Below are 11835 nucleotides of genomic sequence, written 5' to 3' on the forward strand. Positions count from 1 at the left end.
AAAAAAGAGGGAGTTTTATTAGAAACTGATGAGCACCCATATGTAGAAGTAAATGCACCGCTTGTGTGGTATAGTTTTGCAGTCTATATGTGAAAACATAGAGATAATTAATTAATTACTTATGAGAACAACACACATTCTAACTTTAAAGGGCCTGTATGGAACATTTATGAGGGGTTGAGTCAACCAGGGAAGTATGAAATTGAATGTGATACCCATTAAGAGTGTTTGTATACGTTTATTATCAGTTTACAACAACTTCTGCAGCCATAGATTAAAGGTGCATTATGTAATAAATGGGTTAGCAAAGCAACTGGCCATAAAATCCTAATAATATTAGTTATATGAACATTATTCCTGAGTCTCTGTGACATAATATGTCACAGAGACTCAGGAATAATGTTCATATAACAAACTTAACTCACCAACAACAACATTTAAAAAAAATATTTTGCAGACTGCAAATCATGTTTATGTTTTGAAATCATGTTTTGGCATGTGGCGCGACCTACCGCCGTCTACCAATCATTGCAGTCAGTAGAGTCTCAGCTGCCGAGCAACCACGGGTTGCCAGTTACGTCACAAAACGAAACCTAAAAGACCTCGGAATTTTGAATTTGAATGTAGTAACCGTTTTTGGCCACATTCTTACATATGGCACCTTTAAGTCTTTTTTTGTGTTCTTTAAACAAAGGTCTTACTTCATGGAGCCCGCCATCTTGGACTGCCATGTTTTTACAGCAGGCTGCAGCCTCACGATTATATGTTTTATATATTTGTATATATATATATATATATATATGTGCAGATTGAAAACTATATTATGATTAATTAAATTAATCTAAATTTTAGTAAAACATGTCGTAGTGGAGAACAAATTTACTGGATGCACTTATTGATCGCTTTTCCACTTTTCATCTGTGTTATGATTGATCTCTCATGGAAAATAAAGAAAGGCAAAAAAAAGAAAAAAGAAGGCATGTACCTCCTTCTCATCTCTCATTGGCCTGAGTCCTCTTTCACACAGATCAGGGGACAAGAAGACAACAATGTTAAGTATCTCAAGGCCAAATGAGAGTACTAGAAGATAAAAACCCCAGGTTCCCAGGCACAGTCTATCAATACCTCACACAGCATCCTCGCCCTCTTCACTCCCATCTCCAACCACCAGCCAGACGCACACGACCGAGCGCAGCATTTCAGTCTGATTTCGGAAGCGTTTGCATCTGGAGAACCGTCCAGCTCATCCATCATGTCCTTCGCAGTCACTGTCATGGCTATGCTCCTCGGCTCTTCGGTTGCGGTCGCGTTTGTCCTGCAGCCGTCCATCGACGAGCCTGCGACATCTGCTCTGACTCATCCCAGGTCAGTATCAAACTCTCAAGGCTGGTGACACCTTTTGTGCTTATCTTTTGTTTTGGTTATTTTTCTTTGTAAGCAGAGAAAACTCAAAGGTTTTTCAACATTATCCTTAAAATGTTGTGTCCACAACATCTCATATTTTCCACATGTTTCTTAACTCGTATTTGCATCTTTTAATGTGTGATGTCCAGGTGCCAACGTGAGTCACTGCAGTCCATCAGGAAGAGTCTCCTCAACGCTCTCAACCTGCAGACTGAGCCCCGTCTTCCTGCTGGCGGACTGGACGCCATCAGTGAGCAATGGCAGAGAACCTTCGGCACCATGTCTCAGAGAGCCGAGCACAATTCAGGTATGTGGAATCCAAAGTTCATCGAAGCTTTTTTTTTTTTTTTACACTTTTTCTCCACCTGAACCTAATCCCATGTGCATCTTTTTTCAAGCTCCTGCAGTTGCAGCACATACTACTGGTGCAGGCCTGTCATGCTGCTCCGTGACCTCTGAGATCTTCATGAAAGGTACACATGCTGCATGCATCCACACCGTTCATCACGTATATATATGAAACATTGTAATCCTTAATAAAATATTTCTTTTTTTGTTTGTTTGATTGCTAGATCTGGGCTGGGACAACTGGGTGATCCATCCTCCCAGCCTCACCATGGTTCAGTGTGCACCCTGCAACCCAGAAACAAAGACTCTGCAATGTCCATCATCCTTCACCAACGCCCCTGATGCCACCTCACAGGTCTAATTCTCTCAAGATATTAAAATATCAGTATGTTTAGCATACAGTTGGATAAAGTCCTGTGGCTGTTTCCTTCATTAGTAGAGAAAAAGAGTTTTTTTTTTATTAAAACCCTCAATATTCCATGCAGCACATGTCTGTTACTTCATCAGTTAACCTTTACACAGATTTGATGTCACTAAACTGAACTTTATACTCCTAATCTGAAATTCAGTGCAGTCTTGTGTTCGTGATCGAACTGCGTCACCGACCCGCCCCCTCTCTGTTGTTCTGCAGGTGCCATGTTGTGAGCCCGGCTCCCAGGAAATGGTGCCTGTCGTCTACGTGGACGAATACAGCGCCGTCGTCATTTCCTCCGTGCAGCTCGCCCGCAGCTGTGGCTGTGGATCTGGAAACATCCAGCAGGCCAGCACACAGTAAAGTTGCTATTATTGGTATCTTGACCTGGCACATGAACAAAAACAACACACGTTAGAAAGAGTAGATAACGCCTCCCAAATCCAACAAACTCTCATGTTGCATGGGAAAAGCTCAGTGTGGGAAACTAAGTTTTGCATCCCTGTGTCTCTGTTGTAACTGGGAAGAATGATACAAGGGCAGTGTATGCACTACATTTGTGGAATTAGATAAAACATTTAAAAAAAAACACAGTAAATTATTGAACTAAATATTAAATCCAGCTCTAGCAAGTGTTTGCAAAAGTATTGTTGAAAATGCTTGGAGTTTATTTCTAAATAGAGGTCATGAGTCTGGAGCACTATTTATAGTTGCTAACTGTTACGGCGTGTTCCCTCCAGAAATTTGACACTGCCCGCAGCCAAATCCTCTCACATGCCTGTCGCTCATCTGAGCCGTGAAACAGCTCTTTCCCACCATGGAAATGAAGTTTCAATTCAAACATCTAATGAAAGTCATTTTAAAAAATAAAAACAACCCCTAATTAAACTAAATACAGCCGTGCAGTTTTTAGGGTCAAACATCTCCACAAACCGTCCATTGGTCACACTCGAGCAGAAAAGATAAACAGGATGATGTTGCCCCACAACCCCCCCCAAAAAAACTTATTTAGACTGACATTTTAACAGTTTATGAGTGTCAATTCTCTATATATATATATATGTCATGTGTTGATCCACAATGTTTTTGTTTGATTCTATAATGCATGCTTTTATATTCATTTTTAAACAGTGTTTGTTTTGTTGTGTAATATGCATATCTTTTTGACATTTTTGAACACACGTTTTGTCTGTTGCTCCCCACTCACTTCAGCACGTTACCTCACAACTCACCTCTGCAAGTCGGCTATTGTTTTCACCACCACACTTTTATCCGTGCACTGTATTCAAACACAAACAATGTTTTATTGTGCTTTTGATGCTTTATTTACATCCTAATCGCCTGTACAATTTAAATGAGTTGTTTGCTCTGATTTTCTTCAATAAAGATGATTGAAATCGACTTTTTCTGTGCTGTTTTTCATGCCTAGTTTAATGTCTTTTACTAAAAGTTACTAGAATTCTTAAAGAGTTTGTTGTTTAAAGCTTTTTTCCCACAGCTCCAGACAGTCCAGAGGGAGGGAAATGGCAGAGGAGCAAATGTTGTAAAGGGAGGGCAAAGGAGAGAAAGCAATGTTGGCACTGTTCTCCTGAAAATCAGGGGTTGGTCAGGGCAAGAGAAACGTGCTGCGCACTTCTGACTAGCGTTTAATTTCTCTCAGTTGCTTAGTGGGCATTTGCACTGTGGACTTTTATACATCTTTTCCTGTGTGCAGTGGAGCCCTATGAGTTGTGCAAGATCGTACTCCACAGTGACACCACGACTCTGCAAGAAGACAGCAAGATTGAGAGCAGTTTAATATTTTATTGATATTGATCAGCATGTCAAAATATCGCTCTGTGTGGGTGTCCTTTGGTATACTGGCCACACTTGTGCTGGCCACAGAGGCAGTTGAGTGTTCAGAGGAGGAAACGCCACTGCTGAAACCAAAGCATACAGCCAGATTGGTGGCACAAATGACAGACTGTTTAATGGAGTGCACTGGGATGACGTACATCAGAAAACTGCAACTTCGGGATAATCGCAACATACGCTTCATGGACTCCACGCAAGGTAAGGAGCCGCAGAGTGGGACATGTTCAACTCAATACAGGTTTGATTGTAAAAGAAATGTGTCGAGCTAAAATTGACGTCATTGGTGGTGAAAGTGCTCAAATGTTTAATGCCACAGGTAACATAATAATAATAAAAAAGCATAAAACAATGAATGAATCAAGCCTTAGAAGGTTTAAATCATTGGTCTCAAACTGGCGGACCGGGGGCCACATTCGGCCCCCTAATCGATTACATGCGGCCCCCCACTTAATATCATGTTATAATGAAAACATGGCCCACGACCTCACCGTCTTTTAAACACAGTGTGTAGCTGAGGCACAGCTGCCAGCGAGGTGATAGAATATAATATGTGTTTGCTAGCAATGTTTTTATAACAGTAATAATAAGACATTTGGTCATAATAACAAATGGCAGTGGCCAAAATGGCTCCTGGCACAAATTTTAATTACAGTTGTCCACACTATTATTTAAGTTATTTAGAATAAATGTCTGTTTTAGATATTAATACATTAATTTTGCATCATAAATAGTATTATTAAGTATACGGTGGTATGCAATATTGTGAACAGTTGTTTTTTTTCCCCCACTTTTTGCTCTCTAGCCCTCTTGACCACAATAAATGCGCATTGGCCCCCAGGTCGTTTGAGTTTGAGACCCCTGGTTTAAATGGTTTAATTCAAACACACACAAAAAATGTGTCTTTAAAACAGATTGGACAGAGATATTCACTCAAACATGAATTCATTTACATATAGGGTATAGTGTTTTTAGGGTGCAAGTCCAGTCAATAATAAAATCATTTCTAACATTTCAGAAGAAGGTTAAGAAGACTATGTATATATATATATATATATATATATATATATATATATATATGTATGTGTAATATAAAATATATCATCATCTGCTGTACACATTTTTACAAGACTTGTCTCTCTTCCCAGGAGACCTCGGGGAATACTGCTGGTCCTCAGAGCTCAAGTGCAACACCGACGAGAGCTTCCAGCATGCCTATGTGGTGTTACCCGTGGACACATCTGCAGTCGGACACGGGCAGCTGGAGGTCAAATCCACTGTCCCCACTGTGGACAGACTGCAGGAGCACACCAGCCTGACCACAGTCGCAGAGAAGTGCGGCCTCCGCTACGACGTGACGGGCCGCTTCAGCACAAGGAACTCTGGGACGTTGTTCTGTGTCCAGGTTCTCACGCGGGAAGATGTCCAGGAGGACACTCTTCTTAGATGTCCTCCCTATATGGTCACTTTCTGGCAGAGAAATCCGAGTCAGTCCAACTAAATGAAATATCCGAGAAAAAAAACCCCCACAACAACCAGTTCATTTGGATGCTACTAAAGTATAAAAGCACATAAAGCTAATCAGAAACATGTACTTCAGTATTAAGTACTGTGTCATTATGTGCCTATCTATTTTAATTAGATAAGCACATAATGTAATTATGTGTATAAATTTATAACTATGGATTTATACACAATTAAATATTACTATGTTGTTTACTTAATGACGCCAATATTTGTATTGTAAACCTATAATTCAAGATGCATGCAGTACTTACTTAGAAAAACAGCAGTAAATGAGCGCGTTTACATGCACATTAAAAAAACGGATTATTATCGGGTTTCTGTAGTTATCTGTGCTCATGTAAACGGAATAAACTGATATCATTATCGGTTTATTGCAGTTATCAGTTTTTGAAAAACCTGTTTAAGACAACTTTCTGGTTTCTGTCAATAGTCTGATTTCTTCGAGACATGTATACGGTTTATTCCAGTTACCCGATTATTGCCAGTAATCTTTTTTTTTCACTGACTTCATTACATTCCAGTAATCTGTCAGTCAAATGGTTAAGTTCCGCTTCGAGTGCTTTAGCTAATCCATGAATTATGTTTCATCGGGTTAGATGTGACCTTGAGTCATTTAACGACATTTAAATAATAGAAAGGGCCTTCATTCAACTGAGCAGATGTGCTTGTATGGTTTCTATAAAAGTAAGTTAAAAAAAGATTTTGTTAATTTTTTTGAAGTGTGTTTTCTTTCTTCTGTTTCCTTCTATATATGTTTTATTTACTTGAGTGATTCAGTGTGATAGATACAGGGGGTGGTCTCTGTTCCTATGATGTAAATGATCAAAATCCTTGGTAAACCACCTTCAATACTTTTACTATACACTCTTAGAAATAAAAGTGCTAAGTAGAACCATATAAGGTTCTTCGGCTTGTCCTCATAGGAGAACTCTTTTTGGCTTCAAGTAGAAGGTTCTACCTGGAACCCTTTTGGAGGGTTCCACCAAGAACCCTTTTAAAACCCTTTATTCAGGGGTTTTAAAGGGTTCTCTGGATCAAAATGTTTTTTTACTGGAACTATTAGTGTTACCGAGAACCCTTGAAAAACCCTTTATTCGCTAACCTCAGCCCTTGTAGAAGGACCCTTTTGGAACCCTTATTTCTAAGAGTGTCATATGAAAATAATGTTTGCACACATCAGTTTTGGTTTTTGCTTTATGTGACTTTAAACCCAAATTTGCTCTGCAGTGAACATTTTTGGTGGCATTTTAATACAGGGAGAATACAAGAAAACAAGGGAGATAACATGAATACATTTTTGAGATGAATTTTTGAAATAGGAAATACTACCACTATATACTTTCTGTATTAAGAGAGTGCATCGTGCATGTTTTGTCATATTACTTTAGCAGCCCTATGCCAGTTTGCATTCATTTGGTTTTACAAAACGATGACTTGTTGATGTGCGTTCTATTCTCTTACTACAAGGGGAAGGATATAGTGCCATCTAATGGAGAGATACAGTAATAATGTACCACTGTCTCACTGTGTTGTTTACTCTTATAATATATATATATATATATAGTTATTTTTTTAATGGATAAAATTAGGACATTTGTTAACTGCAGTGCTGATAGAAACCTGGATGTTACAGCATGTCAACATCTTAACCAGCTCTCTAGACATTCTTTGTTGTTCAAGAATATAACTGACGATGAGTCAACAGACTATACTGAGCTATAAATAACTGTGTTTCTCGTGTTCTACATGAACAGCAAAACCGAGATTGTTGCCAAAACAAAAATATGCATGAAATACTTTGACATGTATTTGGGTTTTTTTGAAAAGTCACTGTAGTCTTGTTTTACATACTGCGCAGCGGTCAATTCATTTCATGGTATGATGGAGTTACCATTTTAATTAGGCCCCCAAATTGTATGTTGGCATTTATCTTTGGGATAATATTACAGTGTCATGTTCCTGCGAGCTGTCAGTCGTAGGTCTTTCGGTCTCTACTCAGGTCTAAATGAAGAAAGATGTTGTTGGTGTGGCTGACGCTTGGATCTAGTGTAACCACCAGCCAGGGTGAGTGTCCAGTAACAGACCCTTCCCGACAGCATGTGCTCCAAGAACAGCAGCACAAAGACACACGGGCTACTTAAGTTTGAAACCCAGACAAAACTCTGTTCGGATGTTTTATCCCAATACGTCAATATACCCATTGTGGGAATAATAATGCATTATCTTATCTTAATCGCAGGCAAAACTCAGAAGTGCTGCTGTTTTTGTCACCAAACTCAGTCACAGAGACTGTGAGTGCTCCATTGTTACTGGACAGGAGAACAAATCCCCTGCCAGCTCCATCACAGCTGTTGTGAATCAGTGAGTTTTCAATATTAAAGTCTTCTTTGTCACATGTCACGTGGAAATCAATAACAACAACAAAAGTGTAGCCTATTGTTTTTGAAATGGAAATGGCTGCATTGGCACAAATGTGACATCCTTTAAATGTTTTTGTGTAAAGGTCTATTGTGGTGGAATTGGTGACATCTAATGGTGAGACTGCAAGAGAAGGCCATGTTCCTCACATGCCAAAATGGATGTTGTCTTTATTTTGGTGGTAAGCTTCACTTCAAAATGTGATTTTTCAATTGTACACTGTAGAGGAAAAGGTGGCAGAAATGTCCTTGACTAAAGTACACATAAAAGGTTTATTCTAAGGCTATGAAAACCAGATTGTTTTATTTAAAAAAGATTATACACAAACATACTGTTGCTGTTTACGTGCCCAATAAAATGCCTGTGTTCAAATCGTTCCCTTTTCTTCACAAAAGTGTGCCACGGGGATTGGTCTTAGGACCCATTTATTCTCCATTTACATCAACATATGATAATTTGTCAGATGCCTTCTATCATTTTTATGCTGATGACACCATTTATTGCTCATTTCATTTCATCTCTATTTTTTAGGTTTTTTATTAAAACTTTAATCTATTAGCAGGTTGTAAGAAACTGAACAAACCACAGCAGCAATTGAGCAATTCTTTTTAAATTATATTATTAAAAGTTTTTGGTTATTTTGGTTGTTTTAAACTGTATCTTTCGGGTTGTTCATGCCCCTTTAACGTGATGATGTTTTTCTTCAGCATGAACAGTTTTAACATGACACAGCCATGGCTTTTAATCAGGAGGTGTCACTCCTAACAGTAGAAACATGCAGTATGTAAACACAGATGACTGTACCATGTCTGTCACGCAGGGGTAGCTCTGTAAAGTTTGGACCAACTATTATGAGGGAGAAATAACAGTAATTGTGACCGGTTTTGTTTGACTCGTTTGTCATATTCGTGCTGTCACTGGTGACAGAAGTGACTCGGAAGGTTTTTCTGACAAGTTTGTGCTGCATTGAGCGTATAAATCTGCGCTTGGTCCCCGAGTGGCTGATTTGAGTAGAACAATCCAGCAGAAGGCAGCGAGCGGACGAGGCGACCCAAACACACGCACGGTTAGCAGACAAATATCAAACAACCACGGCCTGACAGTGGTTTGAATGAAGTAGTTATCTTCAGCGCTTCAACAATGTGACCGAGTGAGGGGAGCTGCTCCGTGAGGACTGTCAGAAACACATGACAGCCAACTTTGGCTGCCGCGACAGGCGCACTATGGCATCTCAGCCAAGGTAGGCAGCAGACTCAGCCGCAGCTAGCTGCTAGCAGCGGGGCGCTAGCTGCTTTCCAGTCCGTGGCTAGCATTAATTATCCAGGTATGGTTAGCGTGCACACGAGCGTGACAGCGACTCAGAGTGGAATTTTATAGTTTGAAACTGTGTGAAAGTAAGAGAAGTAAAAGGGAAGTCTGGGTGTGGTGAGTTTTAGCGGTGTAGTTTGTGAAACAGTGCGAGGAAGAGGTGGAATCAGCTGGAAAGAGCAGGCTGGTGTGTTTTTTTGTTTTTTTCCTCCCTCTTAACCAGCGCTTAGTCTGAGCTGATCTGTTTACACCAGCAACTCTGAGGAAAGCAATCAGCTTTTCCGAGTAAATTCATTTTTACACAGTCACTTTCAAACCACGCTGGTTTCTGTGAAGCAGTGTTTCTTTGATTTAATAGTTGGACTACAGAGGCAGTCGGGACATTTCTTACATTTAACTCCATATTTATGACAAATGATTAGGGCTGCATGCACGTTATAAAGGTAAGATCAAATTAAAATATGATTATTTTTTACCACGATGGGGGAAATTCACAGTGTTGCAGTATGTGTTATAAAAATATTTAAATAAATTAAGAAACTTATTATATATATTATATTACTTAATGTGGTGTTATTGTTGTTGATGAATAGATGGTATACATTACCTCTTAGATAAATAAATAAGATAACATTGATACAGTGCAGACACTAGGGTATATTTAAATGCATTGTAAGTATGGTTGTATTGAAAAACAAGTACCTTAATGCTCCCTTAAAACATATTCTGCAAAGCTAATGAAAGTGTATGTTTTTTGGAATAAATAAACAAATGTATAACTGGGAACAAAGTAAATTTTAGAGAAATGTATACATGATCAAAGGTAAGATCAAATTAAAATATGATTATTTTTTACCACGATGGGGGAAATTCACAGTGTTGCAGTATGTGTTATAAAAATATTTAAATAAATTAAGAAACTTATTATATATATTATATTACTTAATGTGGTGTTATTGTTGTTGATGAATAGATGGTATACATTACCTCTTAGATAAATAAATAAGATAACATTGATGCAGTGCAGACACTAGGGTATATTTAAATGCATTGTAAGTATGGTTGTATTGAAAAACAAGTACCTTAATGCTCCCTTAAAACATATTCTGCAAAGCTAATGAAAGTGTATGTTTTTTGGAATAAATAAACAAATGTATAACTGGGAACAAAGTAAATTTTAGAGAAATGTATACATGATCTTTTTCTGTTTCTCGCTGCAGTTGTGAAACTAATCCTTTTCTGATGTCTCTGTTCACCCAGTTGGTATAAAGGGTTTAGGGAGAAAATGGCCGAATAAACAGAACAAAAAGAGTTAGCCACCTCTATGGTAAGTTCTTGGCCAAACAAAACACAAGCACAAGGAACTATCAACAACAATCATTGCAGTTCAAGTAGTTTACTTTAAAGACATGTAAATTGCGCTTATTGATATTGCGATAATGATAGATTTTTTGTGCAGCCCTATAAATTACATACAATACAGGACACATTTATGTCTATCTTTCATTGTTGGTCTGTAATTATTTATTTATATAATAGCAGGCAAGGGGGGAAAGTAATTTATTGCAATATATGTTTATATATTTTTTCAGAGTTTAAATATTTATACAACCTGTGCTGTGTCCTGAAAATACCACTTTATTTTCGACTGATCTGATTGTATTTATTTTATTATTATAAGGGGCAGCTGAAGGTGGCAGGTAACATAGAATAGAATATTCTGTTGCATGTTATGTACGACTGTTCCATTCAGTTTAGAGCAATGTCAGGCTGACTGATGCGATATGCATCGATTTTGGAAATGTGATTTATGGGTTATTTTCTCTAGTAAATTGACCATTGTTCAGTTTTGGTTTGCAGAGGAAAGCGCATCACAATTATCAACTCTGTTAAATCGCAATAAATCAGAATTACAAATCAATTTGCCACTCAGATATTATGATACAAAGCATATAGTCTCAGCCTGGATATATATTATGAATTATACATTTAACTGTAGTTGAATTGATTGTTTTCAGAATGCAATAATCAATACTGTTAATTTCCCATCTGCTTCCCAAGTGCAGATCTTGGAGACAGAGGACTTAGGAGCTAACTAAATCTATTAGTTGCTTGTCACATGGACTGTTAGAAGAGAGCTTAAATGACATAACGGTTTATCCATGTGGTAACTTGTCCACAAATGTGACCAATGTGTGCTATTTCTAGTCATAAAAAAAGGAGAGTTATCTCTGCCTATTAATGAAAAACACTAAAATCACAGTTGCAGCAGGTTGAATAGAAAATAGTTGGCACCAAATGAAGGCACAATCTGTCACAGTTTATTTCTCCGTCTGCCGTGGGCCTCAAAACTCCTATCAGTGTCTATATAATCATTACCTCACATTATTTCTGCTGCTCTCCTCTTTCTTTATATTTTAAACACTGTGTGGCTTTGTTTGCTGGATTGCCTTGAAGAACAATATACTTTAAAGATCTCAGTTTCTGTTTAAATCATGGATTTTTTTTATTGAATTAGTGCATTTTACACAAAATCTAACTCTAATTTTGCTAACTGCTAACAGCAG

The 11835-nt window shown here is 38.1% G+C and overlaps 1 protein-coding gene across 1 annotated transcript; it reads left to right on the top strand.

Moving 5' to 3' along the window:
- The first annotated feature begins 3780 nt into the window (after positions 1-3780).
- Positions 3781-6020, top strand: gsdf (gonadal somatic cell derived factor). Its single transcript, XM_083901587.1, has 2 exons — positions 3781-4216; positions 5164-6020. The coding sequence occupies exons 1-2, from the start codon at positions 3985-3987 to the stop codon at positions 5514-5516; spliced, it is 585 nt and encodes a 194-aa protein (XP_083757713.1). The 5' UTR covers positions 3781-3984; the 3' UTR covers positions 5517-6020.
- Positions 6021-11835: the final 5815 nt, after the last annotated feature.

Source organism: Microchirus variegatus (genome assembly GCF_963457635.1).
Source record: "Microchirus variegatus genome assembly, chromosome: 1".
Lineage (NCBI taxonomy): Eukaryota > Metazoa > Chordata > Actinopteri > Pleuronectiformes > Soleidae > Microchirus > Microchirus variegatus.